This window comes from Equus caballus, chromosome 10 (assembly GCF_041296265.1).
Source record: "Equus caballus isolate H_3958 breed thoroughbred chromosome 10, TB-T2T, whole genome shotgun sequence".
NCBI lineage: Eukaryota > Metazoa > Chordata > Mammalia > Perissodactyla > Equidae > Equus > Equus caballus.
In genome coordinates, this window is record NC_091693.1 from 84489355 (window position 1) to 84514900 (window position 25546).

Here is a 25546-nt window from a genome sequence, read left to right on the forward strand (position 1 = left end):
TCGCAACTCAACAACAAAACATCAAACAACCCAATCAAAAAATGGGCTGGAGACATGAACAGACATTTCTCCAAAGAAGATATACGGATGGCCAATAGGCACATGAAAAGATGCTCATCATCGCTGATCATCAGGGAAATGTAAATCAAAACTACACCAAGATATCACCTTACACCCGTTAGAATGACAAAAATATCTAAAACTAATAGCAACAAATGTTGGAGAGGTTGTGGAGAAAAAGGAACCCTCATACACTGCTGGTGGGAATGCAAACTGGTGCAGCCACTATGGAAAACAGTATGGAGATTCCTCAAAAGATTAAAAATAGAACTACCATACGATCCAGCCATCCCACTACTGGGTATTTATCCAAAGAGCTTGAAGTCAGCAATCCCAAAAGTCCTATGCACCCCAATGTTTATTGCAGCACTGTTTACAATAGCCAAGACGTGGAAGCAACCTAAGTGTCCAGCAACAGACGAATGGATAAAGAAGATGTGGTACATATATACAATGGAATACTACTCAGCTGCAAAACAGAACAAAATCGTTCCATTTGCAATAACATGGATGGACCTTGAGAGAATTATGTTAAGTGAAATAAGCCAGTGAGAGAAGGACAATCTGTGTATGACTCCACTCATATGAGGAATTTAAAATTATGGACTAAGAACAGTTTAGTGGATACCAGGGGAAAGGTGGGGTGGGGAGTGGGCACAAAGGGTGAAATGGTGCACCTACAACATGACTGAAAAACATTAATGTACAACTGAAATTTCACAAGATTGTAACCTATCAATAACTCAATAAAAAAAAAAGAGTTGAGAAAAAAAAAGAAATAAAACTGTGGTCTTTTAAAAGAAAATTCCAATTTACATTCAAAGGTCAGCCATAAATCTGTGTGATGGTATTAAGTTGATTGTCTTCTCTGTGACAGGTATTTAGGAACAATACTATATTGCAGAAAAAGGTTGACTCCCAATATAAAAAAAAAATGAAATCAACTGATGACATCTGGGTTAAGTTTGATTCCTGCTTAGCTGAAGCTCCTCTCTGACGTTTTGCACAGAGTCTGGGGCATCAGTTTCACACACCGCCCCCCGTTCATATTGAGTATGACCATTTGTGGTGAACGCCCCTGGGGAGGACCCACTAGCTTAGAATTGCCTTCCAGGGCCTCCAAATAGCCAGAGAGACCCATGAGAAGGGTCCGTGTCCTCCCAAAACTATGGCCAGAAGCAGAAATTAGAGAATTTAAGAATCAGAAAATAGTCTGCAGGCCTCTCTGGGACTTCGAGGCCTTTATTCTTCTGGAAAAATTCTATGCTGACCCGGCAGCAGATCCAGGTTCTACAAGCGTGAAGTGTATACATTTTGGGGGTCCCTATTTAAGAGAAAAGAATGCAAAATTGCAAACACAAAATTCTGTATGAAAGCTAATATTAACATAGACTAAAAAAAAAAATTATAAATTTTTTTTTAAAGATTGGTACCTGAGGCATCTGTTGTCAATCTTCTTTTTTTTTTCTTCTTCTTCTTCTCCCCAAAGCCCCCCAGTACATAGTTGTATATTTTAGTAGTGGGTCCTTCTAGTTGTGGCATGTGGGACTCCGCCTCAGCGTGGCTTGATGAGCGGTGCCACGTCCACGCCCAGGAATCAGGGAGACCCTGGGCCGCTGAAGCAGACCGCACGAACTTAACCACTCGGCCACGGGGCCGGCCCCTATAAATTGTAAAAAGCTAACAAATAAACAAATGTTTTTACTTTTGGAGCTTCTGTCAATCCTTCAGTTTTTGATTTTGGCCTCCACTGGGAAATTTCCTTCTCATCATATTTGAATCTTGGTATAATTAATGATTTTGAAAAACACAAAACTAATCTGAAACTAAGGCACTCCAAGAGGAACTAAATATCTTTTTAAATTGCTATTATATTTGCTGTAACCATATAATCAAGTTACTCTTGTATTATGCACATTGAACTTTCATAAAGTCGTAGAGCTTGGTTGTTGGAACATGGACTTTTTCAGGCCCCTGCTATGTCAGGGGCAATTCTGTGTCCTATCATACTTGGTCAAGACAAGATCCATCATGTGCACTAAGATGTAATCCACCACTTTGGGATCTGTCAAATATGCAACATTGCACAGAGATCACTCATTGTAGTAATACTGCTACGGGTTTTTGTCCTCAGGCTCAGGAGTTCCGACAAATTCTATTTTACCCAGTTAACGCAAAAATGTGTTTACAATTGTATACATTGCAGGAGAGAACTTCCATTTTGACTAGGTATGAAGGAGAATCAAATCTTCAGCTTATAATTTTACATGCATGATGTTTGGAAGAATTTTCCAGAGCCGCTTCTGGTTCCATACATTTCAAATCTTATTTCTCCTCAGTTTCCCACATACTTCTGAAGTTGAGTGCATGGGACATGTTCAAATTGCGATATGACCTTTTGTCCCTAAAAAATTGGGTCACAACGCCAAGAGTTGTAGCACAGTGGTGGCTGGAATATTCCCGGAAGCCATTCCCACACCACGGCAGCTAACTACAACATAACTATCTACAGAAATGACTCAAACCACATACACATTCCACCAACCCAAATTAAATGTGTCCCCAATTCATCTTCGCCCTAGACCTGCCCCCAAATGTCCATGGCTGCACCAACACTCCTCCACACAGGTGTGGAGTGTGACAGAGGGGAAGCTGGAGTGGAAAGAGCCTGATTTAACCAACTGCAGTCAATGTGTCTCTCTTTTGCAAACTTTATTAAAAGTATGACCATTTGCATATATTCTCAGTATCCCTCCCTGGGTCTTGGAACGGCCCATGCAAATGAGTGCTGAAATGTAAACTTTATTACCTTAAATTAGCATCAGTGAGTCTGTTCTTATCTCTCATTTCATAATCATGTTGATTAACCAAAGCATAATGGGTGAAAGGAGAGAAAAGCTGAATTGAGCAGAACTTTCATTTCTGATACTCCAAATCTGTTCAAGCAACAAATAACTTTTTGATATGTCAAAGTGGCCTCATCTACCCGCGGACCCTGAAGTGCAAACATTCACCCTTATATTGTTCCCAGAGAGCCACCCACTCCCATCACAGTCTATGCTAATGGCCAGAAATATCTAATTTGTACCACCACCCCAGATAGGATGGGATTACAAGGAATCTGTTCAGGTAGACATGGTCCAATGATCATTTTCCTATAAACAAAATAATCTTGCAAAGAGGGATGAGCTAACACTTGGAGAATTTCATGAATGACACAATGTTGATTCTTCTTGAATTGTTGGGACTAGTTTGTGCTAGAACAATTTGCAAATGCAAATTGCAAAAAAAGAAACCCACCATAATTTCTCAGAATAATTTGTTCCCTATCCACTTTCCCTACCTAAGAATCATGAATCTGTATATTGATACTTAGGGACAGGCTTTCTATTCAGAGCATCTGGACAAATCTCCTTACCTAGTGGCCCACAAGCAAAAACATATTCTGCAGACCCTAATCTTCTGAGATTCCCCTAGCAAAAAGGACTCAGAGGTCCAGGAAATTGGGGAAAGTCTCATACTGTATTCCTCTTGGGGATAAACAAAGCACCCTACCAATGAAAGGGTCTAAGAAACCTTGCAATAAATAAACCTATTTATCCCAGTATTCTCTACATGTATTTGTTTTCCAAGCAATGTCTAACAAAATGTGGTAGAATTAGAGTTTCGCAAATCATGCTGTGGGCGCATTTTCTTGGCTTATTGTCAGTATTGTAGAGTTTCTAGATCAATGTTTCTCAAAAGTGTTTTTTTCTACCACTTTTCCCCTTTCTCAATGTGCTCCAGCCACATAGACCTTCTTCTGTATCTTCTATCATGCCCAAAAGATTCCCATTTCAGGAATTCAGTACTCGCTGTTCCCTCTGCCTGGAACTCTTTTCCTCCAAATAGGCTCATGATTCGTTCTTTCACTTCATTCAAGTCTCTGCTCAAAAGTCAGCTTTTCAGAGAAACCTTGTGTAATGGACTGAATTGTGCCCCCCCCCAGAAATTCATATGTTGAAGCTCTGACTCCCCAACGTGACTATGTTTGAAGATTTGACCTTTACAGAGGTAATTAAAGTTAATTGAAGTCATAAGGGTGGGGCCCTAATCTGATATAACTAGTGTCCTTATAAGAAGAGGAAGAGACACCAGGGGTGCCTGTGCACAGAGAAGAGGCCATGTGAGGACTCAGCAAGAAGGCAGCTGTCTACAAGCCAAGGAGAGAGTCCTCACCAGAAACCGAGCATGTCAGCACCTTCATCTCGGACTTTCAGCCTCTAGAACTGTGAGAAAATAACTCTCTGTTGTTTAAGCTACACAGTATGCGGCATTTTGTTATAGTGGCCCTAGCAGGCTAACACTCCCTCCCTGACCACCCCATCCAAAATTAGCACTTCCTATTATTCTCTTCTCTCCTTGTTCTGCTTTACTTTTCTGCAGAGCACTTATGACTATTTGACATTATGTATGCATGTCTCTAGGAGCCTGAGAGGCAGTAGAGTATAGTCAATAAGCGTTGGGCTCTGGGTCCAAATCTTGGCTCTGCCACTTTCTAGCGGTGTAATCCTTGATGAGTTATGAAAGCTCCATGAGCTTTTCCATCTGTAAAATGGTATGATAGAAGTGGTACTTATTTCAAAGGCATCATTACAAGACTGTAATGAAACCTAACATGTCAAGTGCTTAGACTAGTACCTGGAACAATACAAGGATTCAGTAACTGTTACCTACCATTGCTTATTGTCTGTCTACCCCACTGGAATGTAAGCTCCATAAGTCAGAGACTTTGTTTCATCCATGGATATGTTCGCAGCCCCCAAATCAGTGCCTCCAGGGCATATGTTAAGTCCTCCATAAATAAATTTACCTGCAAATATAAATAAATGAAAGTCTATGGGCTTCTTCTCAAAGTTCACAAAGAATTTAAATTCTTTGTTGTCACTTTCATGATGGTCTTTTTTATTGAATGAGCACTTTAATATCTGCCACTGCCAGCTGATTTCAGAGCCCTCATTTTTGTGTTGACTTCAGTAATCTTGCCAAGTGATATGGCTTTAATTGACATGAGCTAATGCACCAAGTTCCAAGGGGCAGTTACCAAGGGGCAGAGGAATATAGGCTTTCCTTCTCAAAAGGTTCCAAGTGGAGCAGTCAGTACTCCATTCACATTGTGAGGGATGCTTCTTTTCAGCCAAACTTCATCCACATAATAAAATCAAAGCACTTCATTTAAAATTCATTAGTCTTGTTTGTATTTAATTTTTTGAATTGGTTTTGTAGCTGTACATAATTTGATATTCCAGATATCAGTCAACGGCATTTTGGTCCCTTCCACCGGCGGACTTCAGAACTTTCATTGCTCTCTGGCATGTCATTGGATGAGTCATTCTTTATGGCTCAGCCAGATGAATGCAGAGTCCAGATCAGAGGCACAGTGGGTTTGGAATTACCTCCAACAGGTCACAATTATCTGAGACAGGCTTTCGCCCAGCTGTCACTAAGAGCACAGTAGGTGGTGTCAGAGTAACTCCCCGGGAATTTTACTCCCAAATATCAGCATCTGCAGCCACATGTGCCTCAAATCGTCATGTAAATCAACAATGGGAGCATTCACCGTTAAGGAAATCAACAGGACAGTTTAATCAGCAATGTACTATGCCCCTCTATTTTCACAGATGTATATTTTCCAATGATGTTGATGTTACCCATCACATGGTAAAGAATTTGCTGTCATTATGGTAGCAAATTGCATATTCTCTCTGGAACCCACCCCGAATTATGGTAAATCAAATGGACAGATCACCAGTGTTTCAAACGTCTCCATCTTTCTATAGCTGCTATGCCTGCTAGGCACGACCCCAAGCAATCAGTTTGGATTGGGGTAAAAGCCTTTATACATAAAAGTCCTCAAGCTCTGAAGGAGGTTCTAGTAAATTCTAATATTTAATCTTCCAGTGGTGCAGTATTTTTTGTAAATTAAGAAAACCTTTAAAACAAACAACAAACAATTAGAAATTGAAATTTAAAAAAGCAATACCATTTACAATAGCATAAAAAGTGTTAAATGCTTAGGGATAAATCTGACAAAAATTGTTCAAGACCAGTATACAGTATATTGTTGCAAAAAGTTAAAGACCCAAATAAAATGTAAAGATATATTATGTTCACATGTCAGAAGACTTAATATTGTTAAAATATCAATTCTCGGGGCCATCCCTGTGGCACAGCGGTTAAGTTAGCATGTTCCACTTCAGCGGCCCAGGGTTCGCTGTGTCGGATCCCGAGTGCAGACATGGCACCGCTTGTCAAACCATGCTGTGGTAGGCGTCCCACATATAAAGTAGAGGAAGATGGGCACGATGTTAACTCAGGACCAGTCTTCCTCAGCAAAAAGAGGAGGATTGGCAGCATATGTTAGCTCAGGGCTAATCTTCCTCAAAAAAAAAAAAAAATCAATTTTCTCTTCATATTGATTCTCTACTCATCTATAGATTCAATGCAATCCCAATCAAAATCCCAGCAGACCTTTTCACAGAAATTGTCAAGCTCATTCTAAAACACATATGGAAATGAAAACAACCTATAATAGCTAAAACAGCTTTAAAAGAAGAGCAAAGTTGGGGGAATAACAGTACCTGATTTCAAGACTTATTTTAAAGCCACAGTAATTAAAACAGAATGGTACTGGTGCGAAGATTAATAATTAGATCAATGGAGCCAAATAGAGAATACAGAAATAGACCCACATATAATTAGACTTCTGATCTTTGACAAATGTGCAAAGGCAATTCAGTGGTGCAGGCATAGTCTTTTCAACAAATGGTGCTGGAATAATCGAATGTCCACATGAACTCTAACCCATCTCCCTTACCATAAACAAAATTAACTCAAAATAGATCATAAACCTAAATATAAAATCTAAAACTTCTAGAAGAAAAAATAGGAGAAGACTTTGTGACTTTGAATTAGGCAAAGATTTCTTAGACGTGACATGAAAAGCACAATTCATAGAAGAACCAATTGATAAATTGGACTTCATTAAAATTATAAACTTCTTTGCTTTAAAAGACGTTTTTAAGTGAATGAAAAGACAAAACTCAGACCGTGAAAAAAGTCCTTGCAAATCTTATATCTGATAACTGACTTGTATCTAGACTATATAAAGAACTCTCAAAATGCAATAAGAAAATAGACCATCCAAGTAAAAAATGGGTAAAAGAGTGAACAGACACTTCACAAAACAAGAAATCCAAAATTGCAAATAAGCACTTGAAAATATGTTCAACGTCATTAGGGCAACGCATGTTAAAAACACAAGGAGGCACCACTTCACACTATTGGAACAGCCAAAATCAAAAAGACTGACAGTACTAAGTGTGGGTGAGTATATGAAGGAACTGGAATTCTCATAGACTGCTGGTAGGGATATAAAATGGTATCCCCATTTTTTGGAAAAATTACCATTTTTCCAAAATGGTAACCACTTTGGAAAACAGTCTGGCGATTTCTTAAAAATTCAACAGACATCTAATACATAATCCATCCATTCTATTAGGTATTTACCCAGGAGAAATGAAAGCACGTGTCCATATACAGATTTGTACAGGAATGTTCATAACAGCTTTATTTGTAGCAGCCTAAAATGGGAAACAATTCAAATGTTCACCAACAGGTGAATAGATAAACAAATGGATATCCATACAATGAAAAGCTATTAAGCAATGCAAAGCAATAAATTATTGATATGCACAACATTACAGATGAATTTCAAAATAATTACGCCAAATGAAGGAAGCTAGAAAAAAAGAGACATATCATATGATTCCATTTATATAAAATTCTAGAAAATGTAAACTAATATACAGTAACAGAAAATAGATCAGTGGTTGACTGAGGATTGGGGGCGCCGGGGGCGGGGGGCGGGTAAAACAGGGGTAGGAAAGTGTCTTAGTCTGTTCGGGCTGCTGTAATAAAATACCACCGTCCAAGTAACTAATAAACAACAGAAATTTATGGCTCACAGTTCTGGATTCTGGAAGTCCAAGCTTAGATGTTAGCCTGAGTGGGCGAAGGTCCTCTTCTGGGTCACAGACTTCTTGTGTCCTCACAGTGGAAGGGACTAGGGAACACTCTGGAGCTTGTTATATAAGGCACTAATCCCATTCATGAGGGCTCTACCCTCATGACCTAAGCACCTCCCACCTCCTAATACCATGACCTTTGGGAGTTAGAATTTCAACATATGAATTGCAGGGGGACACAAATGTTCAGACCACAGCAGAAACGGACATGAGAAAATTTTGGGCTGCTGGATATGCTCATCATTTGATTGTGGTCATGAGTTCATGGGTGTATACATATATCAAAACTTATCAAATTGTACAATTTAAGTATGTACAGTTTATTGTATGTCAATTTTACCCTCAAAAGAGCTATTTAAAAAGAAAACTTTTAAGTCTACCTCGAAGATTATGCTCTCTCAGAATTCTCCATGTGGATCAGAATTACCTCAGATCCAGTGAATGACACCGCTTCTCACCCTCTTCTTCTGGAAACTTCCTTTTGCCACCATCTTCCTAATATTACATCCTCTGGGTTCCTCCTGGCCCCTCAGAGCCTCCCTTTTGAGTTTTCTTCCCTGGCTCTTATCCTTCCTCCCACATCTTAAGTGAGAGCATTCTTTAGGGTCTGCGGCTGGTCTCCTTCACTCTCACGTACACTTCCTCCTGAGTAACTCTCTCCACCCCCTGACCCAGCCACCATCTCTACAATGATGACTCCCGATCGATGTGATAAGCCTTGTCCTCTCTCCTGAACTCCATATTTCCACCAGGTTCCCAACGAACATCTCCACACCACTTACAATTTAGCAAGTGCAGAACGACAAATCTTCCCCCATCCTAACCTGCTGCCCAGCCTGTGTTCGGGTCTCAGTTTGTAGCACCACCGTCTCCCCAGCCACCCAAGCCAGACATAGCACAGTGGATGAGAGCACGGGATCTAGATTTGAATCCCAGCTTTTTCACTTACCAGCTATGTGCCCTGGGTTTACCTCTCTCTGTCTCGTTTCTTTGTATAACGAGTCTCTTCCTCATAAGGTTACTGTGAAGATTAAATAAGATGACAAACATAAAGTGTTTACACAGTGACTGACACACAGTAAAAGCTCAATGATCATTAGTATCATTGACAACATCTACCTTCTTCCATCTAATTATTCACCAAGCACTGATCATGTCATGTCTGCAGCCTCCCTGTCCCCTTCTTTCCTTTCCCTCTGCCATCCCGTATCTCAGACTCATTACATCTCAATACCATGTTGAGACAGCCTACTCTGACCTCTCTTCTCTGCAGCCCATTCTCTCAAGTGCTACCTACGTGCTTCCTGAACTCAGGTCAGATCATGCACTTTTGTGATCAAAGACCTTTGATTGGTTCCCCTTGTCCAAATTGCATAGTCCTTAGCAGGGCATGCAAGAGACTGTAAGCTTTGACACTACCCCACTTTTCCACCTTCAGCTCTTAAGACACTCTCTAGCCTGAACCCCATATTATTTAGCTATTCCTAACTCTTCCCTATCCTCCACAAACCCTGCCTGCCAACTGTCACGAGTTTGTTTAAGGAGGGTGTTCCTTGGCTCTCCAGGCTCAGGCTCAGCTCAGCAGCGATCTTTTTAATGAACTCAACCCAATTAATTAATCAGTCTCTTCAGTGCTGCCATTGCACTTTGCCGATACGTCAGTCTGGGAGCTTACATTATTGTCATTTATCTATTTGCCTCTTCCTCTCACTTTGTCTAGGCAGTCAGTGAAGACTTGCTGAATGGAATGAAATGGAAAGAAAGAACATGACAAACAGTCTGCCTAACAGCTGCCTGACATCTCCCTGGTAAAGTCACCTGCTCATGGAGGTTCTCTGTAGATTGACATTTTACAAATTAGCATCCCCTTCAAGCTGAAAGAGCACCAGGGAGCCACCTCATTGGGAGGCACGCTAGAGTAATAGCAGCAACACCACTCATGGGTTGGAGGAGCCGGAGAAGAGAAGCAAATAAACTACAACAAATGCCAACTTCATCTTGGGTGTTCTCAATGATTCTTTCTGAAATGAAGATGTCTCTCTCCTGAAAGGAAGCTGTTTACTGTTCATGGCTTAGGAATGCCAGTAAAGCGTCCCAGAGACCTCCCCATTCCTATTACTTTATAAATTAGGGTGCCAACTTCCAGCTGGGACGGAAGACTCTGCATGGCCTTGCAAAATCCTAGAGGGAAGAATTCAGGAGGTACTGACAGTGGTATGTCCTTGATAGACTTTGCCAGCCACTCACCAACGCAACTGCCAAGTGGGGATGGGGGACAGGGTTAGAAGATGAGAAGAGGCATGAACTCAAGAGGGTGGCTGCCAGTCTCCCCCCGCAAATTTACAAATTCTCCAGGTGGTCCTTTCAAAGTGGAAATGATTCTTTCAGTGGGTTTTAGTTTTGTAGACTATTATCTTTAAAATCTTTTCACTAAAGCAGTCACTGGCAACTCACCTTATGAGTCCATGTCAGCATAGTTTATTGCCCTTTCTTTTCTCAGAACCTTTGCAGTTACCATACAACCCACATAACTATCATTCAGGGCCCACCTTCTACTGCTAATGGTGGGCCACAGGAATGTCTAAGCAGAAGACAGCTGAGAGTGCCAGCTACTGGTGCTGCAAGCAAAAACTAATGCACCAAGGGGAGAAGGAAAAGGGGCCACATTGCCATCGATTACTGAGCCCATTCTCTCTTTCTGTGTCTGTCTCCACTCTCAGAGGGCGGGACCATCACTTACTCTTCTTCATACCCCAGCATCTAGTTAAGAGCTTGGGTTCTAGAGGAATTAAATGTTTGTTGAACAACTGAATAAACTAGGGCGCCTCTCAGGAAAGCGTTCAGAGCAGGACATCTTAGGACGAGTTTTCTCATGTGGGAAGAATATTGTTCCTTCTTCCTTGATATTAGTTGTATCAACTATGTTTGAAGGAAAATTCACTTTTTCTAGACACAGGTTCATAGGTACACTAACATGACTTCTAAGTAACTTTTAACTCTGAAATTTAGAAAATGTAGGAAAAATTCTTCCCATGTTTGGGAATGCATAGGAAGAATATATATAACAATGAGGTTTACTTGAAGTCAGGTACTTTTCATTCCAGATAAACTGAATACAAAGAAGTCGAGGCCTCTGGTGTCGTTCTTAATCCTGCCCGGTGAACTCTCCTCTCTGGAATGGTTTGGGAGAATCACCTTTCAATTCCTCTACGCTTTGCAGCTGAGTTACAGAGTAACCTAACAGCAGTCTTCTCAGAACTCACGGGGCTGTTTAAATAGAGCAAAGTCCACAGAAAGTTCCACCGAGATGTGCTGAGCAAAGGCCAGAGGCCCAGAAGGAAAGAAGTGCAGACTCTGAGCAGAGCTGCCCTCATCTGGAGCGTGAAGCCCACCTGCCCAGGGGTCCGTGTGGCTGGCAATGAGCCCCGGGCTGTCGGCCTTCCTGAGAGAGTGCCCCGGCTGGCTCCTGCTCTCCGGGGTCTTCCTGCCTGTGACTCTGCTGCTGCTCCTCCTCATTGCCTACTTCAGGATCAAACTGATGGAGGGTAAGTGTGAAGCCACACAGGGAGGGGCAGAAGTCCTTTCCCATGGTACACCTTTGGGACAAGCTGATGCACAGTCAGTGCTTCTGGGAGGCCTGGAGCAACGCACCTCTCGGATTTGTAGGTACTTCTCAGTAAGCGCTCTCTCAAGGTATCTTCACTGGTGAACACGCAAAGTGTGATCCTTCCAGCAGCGTGGATAGTGCACGAGGCTCTGAAGGCCTGCATTGGGGACCCCTTAACTGCAGCCCCTCACAGACAGGCAGACTGTGAATCAGCAATTTTGACATGGGACTGCTTACCTCTTTCAGGGTCATAGATTCACAAACACTGAAACCTTTTTCATGGTCTGCCTTCCCTAACTGACAGATACCAGGTGTGTGTTTGTATGTGCCCATGAGTGTGTGCGCACACACACTTCTTCTCATCCACTGAACTTCGATTAAGGAAATGTGCCAACCATTGTGCTATCATGGTGTTTGACAAGTGTCAATCTATAACAGATATTTGACGGCTTGGTGTGAACTTCCCGTTAGACTGTAGGCTGAAGATGCAAAAAAAAAGCCCCAAAACCAACTCAGGAAGCTTAACACGGACACGGGCAGTTGGGTCCTAGATTGAAACTGTTTATTCTGCTGTAACTGAAGTTAATGCCACTGGACTGTGATTTGATGGAGTGTGTGTGAGTAACGTACCCAGCAAACATGCGATTGATATCATAGGGGTTAACAGCTATTTCAGCAATGTCAGCAAAATCAGTAATATTTCTTCAGTTGGATGGTGTCGTAAAGTACTAAAAAAAACCCTCCCCTCCCACAAAAACTTGCCAAGTGCAAGCAATGCCTTCATGGATGTTATTACAGCATATCAGCAGATGTTCGGAATCTCGAGTGAAGAATGTCATCACATATGACCTAAAATCAAATAGAAGTACAATTTGGAGTATCTCTTTCTAAGATGAGATTTAGAACATAAAGAAATCCTGGAGGACGGAGAGTGCGTTATGAACTGTAAGTTTTCAATCATAAGGTACTCAAACATCCCCCTAGCCTTTCTTTTTTGTCTCGTTTTTATGAACAGCTCTCTTGTTGAGAGGCCCAGCTGTATTCCCTCTTGCTCTATGGCATTTATGTGATCAATCCTTTTCCTTATTAAGTTAGTTTATCCTGCACTGCCCCAAGATCAGTCTGCTGGATGTTCTGCCACCCAGCCATTCATGAACACTGAGCCCTGGAAAAGAGCCTCTGAAAAAGGAAGAGAAAATTAGAAATCCCCAAAGTCCTAATTACAGCATCCCTCAGAGTCTTCCAAATCAGTTTAATGCCCAGCCACTGCAAATATTTCCATTTTGAAGGTCTTTTAAAGTTGTTGCAGTGGCCACTGTCACTCACATGCATGCCAGGCTCCCACTGACACTGAGCACCCTGAGAAACAGTGAAAGGATAATGATGTCACAGTCAGGGACTTGAATAGTTCGTGTCACTTCCAAGTTTCATCTCTGGCCACCTCTTTAGCTAGATAAAATTTTTAGCATCTCAAAAATATATCAAGAATGAAACGAGTAAACAATAAGCTCATGGATCCCAAAGTCTCTTACTGGCCTCTACTTATCAGTTATTATAGGTCAGGTCATTCAGCGGGACACCTGGTATTTGGGACAGACTCTGCAAAAAAGGAAGAATCTTGGTTTTATAGCTTTACTTGTCCCTTGGGTGATATTTGGGGGAAAACATCTATAATATGTAAAGTGTAAATGAGTCTACAGTATTTTACTCAGATATTTAGATAATTCTGAGGAATAAACATATCAATCACATTCCTTCAGAATGCCCTGGAAAATTCAACTTGCCCTTGAGAGTGTGGCTGGGTATCACAGGTGCTGATGTGGGAGGAAATGCAGGTAAAGTGCTGTATACACTCTCAGGCCCAGAGGAAGTGCTCAATGCATGTCTGTCACTGTAATCATGACAGTGCCAGGCCCAGGGGAAGTGCTCGATGCATGTCTGTCACTGTAATCATGACAGTACCAGGCCCAGGGGAGGTGCTCGATGCATGTCTGTCACTGTAATCACGACAGTACCAGGCCCAGGAGAAGTGCTCGATGCATGTCTGTCACTGTAATCACGACAGTACTAGGCCCAGGGCAAGCGCTCGATGCATGTCTGTCACTGTAATCACGACAGTGCCAGGCCCAGGGGAGGTGCTCGATGCATGTCTGTCACTGTAATCACAACAGTGCCAGGCCCAGGGGAAGTGCTTGATGCATGTCTGTCACTGTAATCAAGACAGTACCAGGCCCAGAGGAAGTGCTCGATGCGTGTATGTCACTGTGATGATGACAGTACCAGGCCTGGAGGAAGGGCTTGATGCGTGTACATCACTGTGATCAGGATAGTCTCAGGCCCACAGGAAGTGCTTGATGCGTGTACGTCACTGTGATCAGGATAGTCTCAGGCCCAGAGGAAGTGCTTGACACGCCTACATCACTGTGATCATGACAGTACCAGGCCAAGAGGAAGTGCTTGATGCGTGTACATCACTGTGATCATCACACACCCTTCCATCTTCAACACATCCCTGCCCAAGTAGGTTGCCTAGAGATTAAGTCTCAGACAATATTATCATCTTAAGTTTTAGCTCAATAAAATTGGAACTGCTCCTAAAGCATTTGAGTGAAAGGAGCAGAGGGCCCCATAGAACTGTTCTGTCTTCACAACCCTTCTCTCTTCTTCATTCCAAATTCTGATATGATACTGAGCTTCTCTTGACTTCTAGCCTTGCCCAAACTATAGGTCTGTCTCTTGCTTCTCAAAGTCTCCATTTTATTGCAACATAGCCTTTAACCCAAGGGATAGCAAAAAGGTCAGCCTCCCATGACGAGGGCCAATGCTCTCTTGGTAGAGTCCTTTCACCAACTTTGAGGCTTGCTCTAAACTGGCACCTTGTATACTTCTGGATAGGAAGTCTGTCATTTGTCATTCAACAAATATTTGACAATCTACCATATACCAGGGATTGTCCTAGATGGTGGTACAGTTTGTTACTATGGGTTTTCAGGACTGAGACAAAATGATCCCAGTTCTGGAAAACTACAAAAGGCATCTGGCAAAATCACCAGTAGCTGGAGAGACATTGCAAATCTGTGTGCTTCTGGCTCTGGCCTCTGTAGATGTCTGTCAAAGGGCTGTAAGAACAACCTGCCCTACCTCCTTAAGCCTGGTCCCGAAGTTAGAGCTGAGCCTTCCCTCCAGAGTTAGGACCCTCTGAACAGCTAAAGGGCGCCCCAACTATGTAATGAGCCTTCATTTTCTGTGGCTTTTTCTTCTCCATTGACTCCTACTTTTGCTAGCTCTCACTCAAGGGTGCCTGGAGCTTCCAGGCTACAGGTGAGGAGTACAGGAGAAATGAGTGAGGAGGTGGAAGGAGCTAGTATTTAATATGGCGACACAAAATCTGCACACCAGTCAATGCAATGGGGGTCCCATCTGAAGTTTACTGTTGGAAAGAATACCAATGACTGTAATCTTTCTGGTACTAGTGACCTGCCAATAACCCAGCTGGAGGATGCCAAGAAAGGACTACCCAGCTGACTGGACCAAAGCAGTCTTCCTTGACATCAGTTTTCATTCTGTTGAGACTGGGTCCCAAGCACGGTGGAGTCAGGAAGTGGTGGCCCTGGGTGCTGTCCCTTATATGTACCTGGCCAGGATGGTAGTTGAGGAGCAGCCTGTACTATATAATTCTCTCAAGAATTTTCTATTCCAACCATCCTTTGCTTATATTTCCCTCCTCTCCCAAATGGGATCTGTGCATCCTTTTTTGGAGTAATTCCTGATTACATTTTCCAGTGTTAGCAAACAACCTTAGACTAAGCATGTGATAGGGTCCAGGGCAGGCTGCCCCAAGATGCACCACTCTGGCACGCGGATTATTTTGAGCTGAAGACAGTAAGGGCTTAGAAGACTCAGGAAGGATATTCAACCTTTCCCCTATAACTGCCTAAAAGAAATTTAAAATAAAGGCCTGTCCCCAGGACAAGACTTCACCATAGACACCTTTGGGTTTCAGTAGACTGGGATGATCCTTGCTAAGCCCTCTTATCAAAGTTCTATTTACCAAACATTTGCTTTTCCCTTTCCCTGTGGGTTGCCTTCCTCCCCTTTGAAGCCCCAAATCACTACCCGAAACGTCCTCCTTGTCTGTAGCTGAAGATAAATAGACAGTCTTGGCCGGTTGGCTGAGTTACTCAGTGTCCCCTGAGTTTCTCCCATGTATACACTAGACTTTGATTTTCTCCTGCTAACCTGCCTTTTTAATTATTTGACCAGCATAAGAACTTTAAGAAAAAGGGCAGGGGAGGAATTCTCCCACTTCTCGACATGTGTTTTCATTTTTATGTGTATCTAATCCCTTCAAATCCAATTTTTTCTTCTTTAAAGACAAAAACAACTCTGAGAACATGTAGCTTTTAAAAATATAGTTCTTTCTTTAGCCACGTTCCTAAGGGTAAGTAGCAATATCTTCTCTCCAATTGGAGGGCAAGAGATCACTTGGCCCCAAATAAAATATCACCAGTTTGTATCTCCATTTAGCAAATCTCACTTAAAAACTGTAAACAGATGGTCAAATATCATGTCATTAATCTTCCAACTACGGTTATGACAAGTGTAGTCATTTCTATTTTGTCCCTGTAAAAAAAGGGACATGGACAGATTAACTGGTGTGTTCGCAGAACCCCCAAGGCCTGCATTCTGAAACTGAGAATCAGCTTGCCTGCCTCGTTCATCCTAGGCCATGAGACAAGGGAGGCATTGCAAGATGCGACGGGAAGTGTGTGGAGGTATTGGAGTCATTCAACGTTAATCCCTGCACTTCAAGCCTCAGGAGCTAATGGTGCATGTAAACTTAATTAGTATGTAGAGAACATCAATTTTCTCACAAAGGAAGAGGAAAATTCTCTAACATCCTGCACTCTTCAATTTGTGTCAGTTGCCTTCAGGGGTGGCTCTTGAGGTGGAGGGTTGAGTCTTGAACTTTCCACAGCCAAACCCTTAGGCAACCACTGCCATGGCCATTTCACATCTCCTAGGGTGGGAGTTTTCATTATTTTCTCTCCCCAAGTCCTGAGACTCCTAAACCTCTGCATTCAGTGTCACCCCTGCCCCCTAAATACCGTCACCCAGATAAAGAACAAATGCTCTTTCAAATAACATTTCCAAAAATAGTCATTATAAAGAATTGTGTCTATTGAATGCCTGGAAGTTTTTGCATGGCGTCAGATCCAAAGGTCAAATACGTGACTAGGTTCTGGGCTTCAGAACTTACATTCTAAAATAGACAACTCAAGTACTGAAAATGTACATGGTGGCTATGCACCTTTCATTGAACTTCACATATGTTTCAGTAGTCAGCGATCAAAAAGGAATAAGTATTTGGAAATATCAGAATAACTTAAGGCTTAGCAGAGCGAAATTCTAAGAGCTCAGATTATGGAGTCCGACCAAATGGGGTTTGCAGTCTGGATCTGTAATAATGGCCACCCAACTTCTTGAAGCTTCAGTTTCTTCATCTGTAAAATAGAAATAATAACAGGACATAGCTACAGGGTTGATGTGGGAATGAAGTGAGGTGATACACATAAGGTTCTTAACAGTGTCTGTTCTGAACAACTATTGGTCATTATTACCCCTGCTGGCTTATAAATTCCAAGAAGGCGGTGTTTGTGTCATTATAATAATAGCTATTATTAAAATTATCTTGGAATGATTAAGTAAACCGCCCAAGGTCACTCACCTAGAAAGTGGCAGAGACAAGATCTGAACCCTGGCTGGCCGGCTCCGGAGCAAGCCCTCTCAGCCAGCACACTACCCCTGGAGTATTGAACACGGAGTAGGCGTTCAATCGATATCTGTTGAATGTTTGAATCCTTTTGGTCCAGGCAAACAAACTTATCACCAACACAAAAGCTGATTGGGGGAGAATTTTAAACAAGGCAAGAATTTTACAAAAGCTTTGAGAGAATTTGATTGATCTTTTTACATAACAGGACAAATTATCGATGATGGTGATTCCTCAGCATAAAGACTCAGCCCGGAGTTAAGCAGATCATATTTCTTCACCTCTTGGAAAACTTCATTGCCTGCAGAATTTTCCCCAATAACAAACTCAACTGTTTTCAAGGCCACCTGCCTAATCTCTCTCCACACTCTCCTTAACAGACCCACTGAAATAAAACAACGGCCAAACTGCAACCGCTTTCAGGAGGAGGGTAAATTATTTCTCTTGCCCTCTGCATTATGCTGCGCTCAGACACTTTATGTACTGGATAGATAACTCATGGAGATGGGTGAGCTTCCTCTTGGTCTCTCTATTCTGGTTCTCCACTCTCCAAGTTCTCTTCCTTCCATCTCATTATTCAGGTGGCCCATATTCGGCTCTACAACGTGCATCCTGATTCCTCATTCAAAGTACTTGTTGTGCAGTTAGCCCTTGGTAATTAAGTACAAGAAGGAAGAAATTACTCATATTTCAATGAATTTATGGTCTAAGTCATGGGCCAGCTCGAGCAATACCTTTGAACTAGCAACAATCTATGTGGAAAGGCAGTGTAACCGCGCGGTGGAGAGTGTGGACTCTGGAATCAGCCTGCCTGGGATTGAATCTGGAATCAATCAGTGTCTGTGATCTTGGGAAAATTGCTTCATCTTGAGTTCTCTCTGCCTCACTTTGTTCATCTGTAAAGTAATAATAACAACAGTGACTACGACACAATGTCACTGCAAGAATTAAATGCACTAAGGCATACAAGGGGCTTCACATGGTGTCTGACACATAATAAGCACTCAACAAATATTAGCTGTTAAATCTTGAGGCTCCTGTTGCCTAAGGCCTGTCACCATCCACTACATATGTACCATCTCCTGACTAAGATCACAAGCAGAGGTGGAGGCCTAGGGAATCCAGGTCAGGGAGCATGCATGTGTCCTGGGGTACACGGCATAGAAAGCGCCCGGCAAGGGGTAAATTGCTTGGATGTGACGTGGGAGCCAAAGAGAACATTTTCAGGTTCAATTTTATAAACGTGTACCATCTCCCATGAGATCATAAGCTCCTCATCTTTGGCTTGGATGATCTGATTAAATATAATTCTGAAAATAAAACTTTTAAGAGTCAGAACCAGGTTCAGTTGTAAGTGGCGGTGGTGGTCAGGAAGAGAGGTATATTTTTCTGATGTACCAGGAAGATCTCAAGGGATACTGGCTGGGATCTCAAGAGGATCTCAGGGCTAAAGATGAAATTTGTTATTGGCAGAGAGGTAATAGTGGAAGCTACAGGAGCAGATCCAAGTACCCAGATAGATGGAGCATAATAAAGCCAAAGGGAGGAGAGAAACGGGGCATGGGGGCTCGCGTCAAATGCCACAGAGGAACGAAGCCGGATATTGGAAAAGGCCACTAGATTTGGGATGCCACTGCTGAGTTTTATTATTTCACAGAGTGGCTTTAAGTAAAGTTATATTTTAAGGAGTTAAAGAGTGTGCAGGTTGTGAAAAGTTGAAACTGTCAGTTTTTAGTAAAAGATGCCACAGGGTAAAAGGAAGAAGCCAATTTGACATGTCTGAAGACTGTAAATGCCCAAACACACATTTTGGGGAGGGAAGCAGGGACAGAAACCCTATCTTATTTCCATATCCCCAGCCCCTGGCCTACAGACAGCCTTAATAAATGCTTACTGCATGTGGGGGTCTTAAATTTAATCTACACTTAATCTGCTAAATGTAAAATATACCTAGCATGTAACAATTTTTATTACAATGGTAATTGATCCACTCTATCCGGGACCATTCCTTAGAAATAAGCATCTACATGTCTTTGGGAAGGGGCTGAGGAGGTAAGGAGACACCTGCAATGGGACCTGCTCTGAAAACCCAGACTCTAACTTGCGGCAGCCACCAGCCTAGACGCGCTGGACAACAACCACTTATGTGGAGTAAATGACCAACGGCATGCAGCTGTCTCCAAAGCATTAACTGATATTTTTCTTTTCAGTTAATGAAGAACTGTCCCAGATGCCTCGTCGCCAACCCAATCGCAAGGCTGGCTCGTCCCCGTACCGGAGAATGAAACGAACGTGACTGCTGGGGACTGATCAACGGCGGAAAGCACAGGGAATCTCTACTGGTCAGACAGCAATGGTCAACGGCTTTGCTAACACAGCGGGTGAAACCAGAACCACAGAAAAATAGAACACTAAGATGCTCGTGCTGAACCGCGTTGAAAAGTGGCAGCTATTATCCCAGAGGACTTCTTGAGACTCAGCTCAAACAGCAGCTCTTCAGAGAGCACCAAGAATCTAAGATTCTCTTGGATGTGCTCTATGGACTGGACACATTTAACTTTTTAACTTTCATAGGTCTTCTCTAAAAGGTGTATTTCTGAAATAAAATTCTTAAACGTCATTATTACATAATCCCATGGAAGCCCACATTATTCTGATTGGAGAAGTGAAGAAACTCTAGTAGAGATCAAATGGACAGCAAAGAGGAAAGCCCCGAGAGCTCCGTGGACCCCTCTGTGAGTCTCCCCACTTCCTCCTCCTGCAGCTTGGCAAGTCTTAATGACTCCTTTTCGGGCATCTTTTCTGGCCCCGAGTTTGCTTCTCTCCTTTTCCCAGTTGCTTCCACAGACGACATCATCGTGACAACCTACAATACCAGCAGAATCTCTTGATACTTGGGATGGATCCCCGTGAATGTAGCTTTCAGCACGACGTGACTTAGAAATACCGGCAACGTGGTGCTGGGAAGAGGAGAGAACAGAATGTTTGTTCATGTAACTCATATGGAGAATAATTCAAGCCTTTGCCTCTAAAGCCAAAACATCAGGGAGCTATTTCTAAAAACGGAAATAAGTCAACATTTCTCTAGCAGAATTCTTCTCTCAGTGGGATCTCCGAAGAGCCAACATAGACAACTGAAAAGAAACATTTAATCCAAAGTGGTAGTTAAAATAGACTGTGATTACTATCGTGTTCTCCAGTTTCCTAGTTAACGTTAACAAAGGATGCTTAACATGTCCTAAGCAGAAGTCTGGTTATATTCCAATCTTTGCTATGAATCTAACAGGCTCTTAGACTGATTAACTTTATCAAACCTAACGAATTTGGTCATCTCTGTAAGAAATTGCACCAATTTCTGTAGCAACAATCATACTAAAGATCATGTGGATGACCAAGCGCAAGAACGCACCACCAGTGCTGAATATTTTCTGCCTCTCCCCACCCCCACCCAACTCTAAAATTCTTCTTATGCATCCACTAAGTTATTAGTCTCCGTTGGCACTTCTTGCATGATACAAAACTCACTGTTCAACTGAAGACACTCATTTCTGAGTTTTGTTGCATTTGATTACAGTGGAAACGTCTGCTGGGGCTTTCAGACTGAGGTAATTTAGAATAAGTGTTCACGCCATATGCAAGGAATAACAATATTCTCTCGGTTCTGGGAGGGATCTCTTTTTAGCCCTTGGTGGAAACCAGCTTATGTAAAAATGCTTTCTTAACAGAAGGCGTGAAAGGTTGCATCGCATTCCCAGCTGCCAGCCAAGTCTGTGGTTCGGCCACGAGCATTTGCTCCGCCTTCTGGAATCGGGCACTTCTGAAGCCTCACATTTGGCTCTCATGGATGCCACTGCACCCTCTGCCTGACCAGGGAAAATGCTCCTCAGCTACTCTGGTAACAGAGCAGCTTTAACGTAACATGCTTTCAGCGATAAGCAGAACCAAGTAGTTTAAAGCAAGACCCATTTCTTTCATTGCTGTTGAATAAGATGAATAAGGAATTTCCAGTGAAAACCTGAGTAGATTCATGAATGTTTTTTATACATAGAGAGAAACAAACATGTTAGTGTTCCCATGGAGACAAGTCCCAAGGGTTTCACTGTAACCTGTCTGAAGGCACTGCTCCTCCATTCGACGCCTCCTTCCAGAGCAAGCCCATGAGCCGTGGTCACGTGTCTGCTCCTCGTGTGCTCACAGTGCAGTTTAAGATCTCACTCCAGCTTGGACTGCTCGGCGCTTCTTCACCGCTGCTGCCCCCTAGACCAGGCCCGCGGCCTCCTTACTTTACCCTATATCCGGTTCCATCCTGTGCTCCAGAGCCTTTCACCACATGCCAAAAAGGCTCTCACAACACTCAACGGTCTCACTTCAACAGTTCCTCATCTTATTTCTAATGTTCTAGTATCTCAGAGAATTCCAAATTCTCTTTCCCCAACAGGAGACGTTTAATCAAATATTTCATTGGGAGCTTTAAGTTCTGTTGTCATTTATTCAATGCAAACTTACCACAGAATTTTTTTTTTTTTACAGAGCTAACCTCTTTCCAGCTCTCTTGTTGACAGGGTTGGTAATTTGGAAATCTGCAGTTGGGAAACTGCAAGGCCATGACCGTCCCTTCACATCCTGAACCTATATGAGTTGATAAAACAGAAAATTGAGCAAGGAAGGGCACACATATGTTCTCTGAAACATTATTCGCAACCCTTAGAAAAAACATATTAAAAAAATTACTTATAACTCATCTGACTGGGTAATACAGCCTCCAGTATTTTCTAGATATAATTTGGTAGCAACCTGAAAATCAAGACCAGATTAACACTCCCATACACCAAAACAGTTTTTCCTAAAAATCTTAAAGTTCTTTAGCAAAACTGTCTCAGAAATCAGAATTCATAACTGTTAAGCACATTTAGGAAATCAATTTCTGATATTTTAGAAAAAGTTTTCAGAGCAAATGTTCTTGAGATTCTTGCTTTCTGACTTTATACTCAGTGTGCTAATCAAAAGAGACCTCTGAGTTTATCAGAATTTACGCAATGGTATTTACCCTGTCAGATGAGTGTTAAACAGAACATAACAGAAAAGAGAGATTCCAAAAGCTGTATTTATAATTACCACCAAACAATTGGGTATTTTAAAATATTCTTTCCACTTTTGTCAATTTTTCAAATCCATATTCCCAAACTCAGATTATTAAAAGCAGAGGTTTTCAACCTTTATTTCACTAATGAAGGCTTTTGAGAATTTGATGAAAGCCAGCAACCACCTTTCGCCTCTAGGAAAAATGCATATACCCATGATTTTGCATATATTGGGGAAAAGCCTAGCCCCTTGAAATCTATCCAGGAGTCGGTGGTTAGGAAGCCTGCAGCCAGTCTTAAGAAAGGATTTGTGCGGCCTCTTGCACCAGTTGCCTTAGCTGCCTCCACGCGGGAGGACGAGTGGACCGTAAGTGGTTCCTGACATTGGAAGGCTCACAGGAAAGTCAGTTCCACACATCTCCCAAAGCAAAACTTTCCCAGCAGGCTTCCCAACAGTACAGAATTCTATTATGGAAAGCCCTCACGAGAACACGGCTCAGACCAGCAATGTCTCCCATAAATTTGCCCTTGGTGGGTTAACTCACGCATGAAGCTGCTATTACTCACGATTACCATTATTGTACCGAGAGTTCCACTAGGTATTTTACACATTTTTATTTCATCTAACCACCAGAATACCCCTACCTTGGGATGTATTATTACCTTCACTTCAGATGGTTAAGTGCCTTTGTTAAAGTCACATGGTTCAGTTACTAGGCGTAGGGGATTCAAACGCCTATCTGTAGGCTACTGAAGCCAGTTTTTGAACTAAAATATCATTTTATACAACTTGAAGGTGCTATAAATCTACTCTAGACTCATACCTATACATAGGGTCAGTGTTTTCGACCCTGAGGCCAAGAGTCAGGATGACTGACACCTACGATGTGCCCGCTGGCCATGCTCTCTTCTGGGCCAAGTCTCTACCGTGGCCTGATCCCAGCAAATAAATATGTGAGCAGGTGCACGCAAGGATCAGGGCAAGTCCATGGTGACTTCGGTGAAAATCATCATCAAGTATGTGCCCTACTGCTGCTGTCTCAGCAGTGACAGTCGCACAGCCTAGTCTAGTGCAAGCGTGTAACACTTGTGGAAACGGACCAGAGTACCACTCAGTGAAGAAGGATGTATTCTCTCACAAGAAAGGGAGAAAGAACTTTTTCTTTCTCAAATTATGGGGATTTATGTGTTTTTTTAGCCTTTTATTATAGAGTATTTTAACAGAATGACAAAATAAACTTTCATTTACCATCACCCAGCTTCAGCAATTATCAACTCAATGACGGATCTCCTTTCATCTAACCCACGACTCACTCCTCTCTAGCCTCGTATTATTTTGAATCCTCAGACAGTTATATGACAGTCTCAGACATCAGACAACCTTATCCATAAACAAGGGAAACAATACTTACTGAAGCCCATGCTGGGCAGCAGTTACGGCTACAGGTTCCCCACTGCCAGAGTTCTGGCGACCATTAGTCCACGAGCTATGGCCTATGCTGTGAGTTCAGTTACAGCGTATCGTACAGGAAAGCAGAAGTGACTCACAACAGTGAGATAGCAACAACCCACCAACTCCACACATTTTAAAAATAACTTTATTTTTTGTCCTGCCGTGGCCTGTGGAAAACGCATTGCTGTTTCCTGTGTTCCACACAAGATTGCTGTAGGGCTTATGTGAAATAATAGCCATAAAAACTCCATGCAACTAAAAGGCATTACTGCATATCACCCCCAAATTATATTGCTTTTGACTTAAGATCCACAGCACCTGGAGGTCTCGCCTCAGTGACCCTGCTGACCCTACTTTCTTATTCTGTCATTTGGGGGTTTGAAAGCTCAGTTTAGAGATTGAAATTATAACACCCTGAGAAATATTTTTGCAAGAGATACAAGATATTAGAAATGACAGCCTTGCTACCGTAGTGACACATGACGTTAATTATAAACTGTTCCCAGCTGCTCTAGGAACTAAGCCCTAAGGATGCACCAGCCGTCTCTGGGACCCCGAGCCCTGTCCTTGCTGCCTCAGCTGAATGGAACTGAGCCCCAACCAAACACGCATGTCCTAGTCCCCTGGAGCTGCCCCAGACACACTGACTTGCTGTCGCTGCAACTACCATTCAAAGTATGGAAGGATGTGGTTCTCAAAAGACCCCAGCAAGATCAACCTCTGATTTAAATATGAGTGTGATACATGCCAGCTTCCTGATGAAAACATATTTACAGAATCACATCTGGTTCTGTAATCCCTCTACAGCTTGCTGTGCTGAGATAGGCCTCTCCAGAGAGTTGTTTTTGTAATAATTCTAGAGAAAGTGAGAAAGACCTTTCACAAGGTAAGAGAGAATTCAGTGGGAACAGTCCCCAAAGAAGACACTTATGCAAATTCTATTTAACACGCTCACTTTAAATGACTGAGGAAAGAAATTCTACACAACGTTTTAAAGGGAATATACCCTGTTGGTCATTTGTGAATAACGTTTTCAATGCTTCAAAGAAAAATTCAGCACTTAATCTGACGTGTCTCTGCGAAAGCTTCGCATGAACCACCTGGATGAGCCAGGGACGCAGCCCTGCACAGAGCCCGCGGTGCCTGACGCAGGGAGGCCCCGGGACAGGAAGGCAGAACGCGAAGCAGAGGGGCAGGATTCATATGCTACAGCTGCAGGGTTTCCGCAAACAAAAACACACAAGGAAAACAACCAAACTAGCTCTCGGAGAATCTGTCAAAGCTGCGGTGGACTGTGTAACCAGGCAGAAGGAAGCTGGCCCTCTAGCCATCAGATTCGCCTACTTTCAATATGGCTTCAGCCCCGTGAAATCAATGATGCTGCCAGCAGCACCAAATTATAAAAGATCTGAATACCAGGTTTAAAAAATGCTACATTCCACAAAATATATAGCCTTCTGACTGAAAATATCACTCGAGTTCTTTAAACCCTTATAAAAAGAGACG

The 25546-nt window shown here is 42.5% G+C and overlaps 1 protein-coding gene across 1 annotated transcript in view; it reads left to right on the forward strand.

The window, feature by feature from the left end:
• The window catches only part of SMLR1 (small leucine rich protein 1), a 40882-nt gene extending 17041 nt beyond the window's left edge, over positions 1–23841 (forward strand). The window contains 3 exon segments of the mRNA XM_070222809.1: positions 11406–11524; positions 11526–11671; positions 19717–23841. Of these exon segments, the coding sequence (XP_070078910.1) occupies positions 11406–11524; positions 11526–11671; positions 19717–19802 (351 nt within the window). The 3' untranslated portion in view covers positions 19803–23841.
• The last annotated feature ends 1705 nt before the right edge of the window (positions 23842–25546 follow it).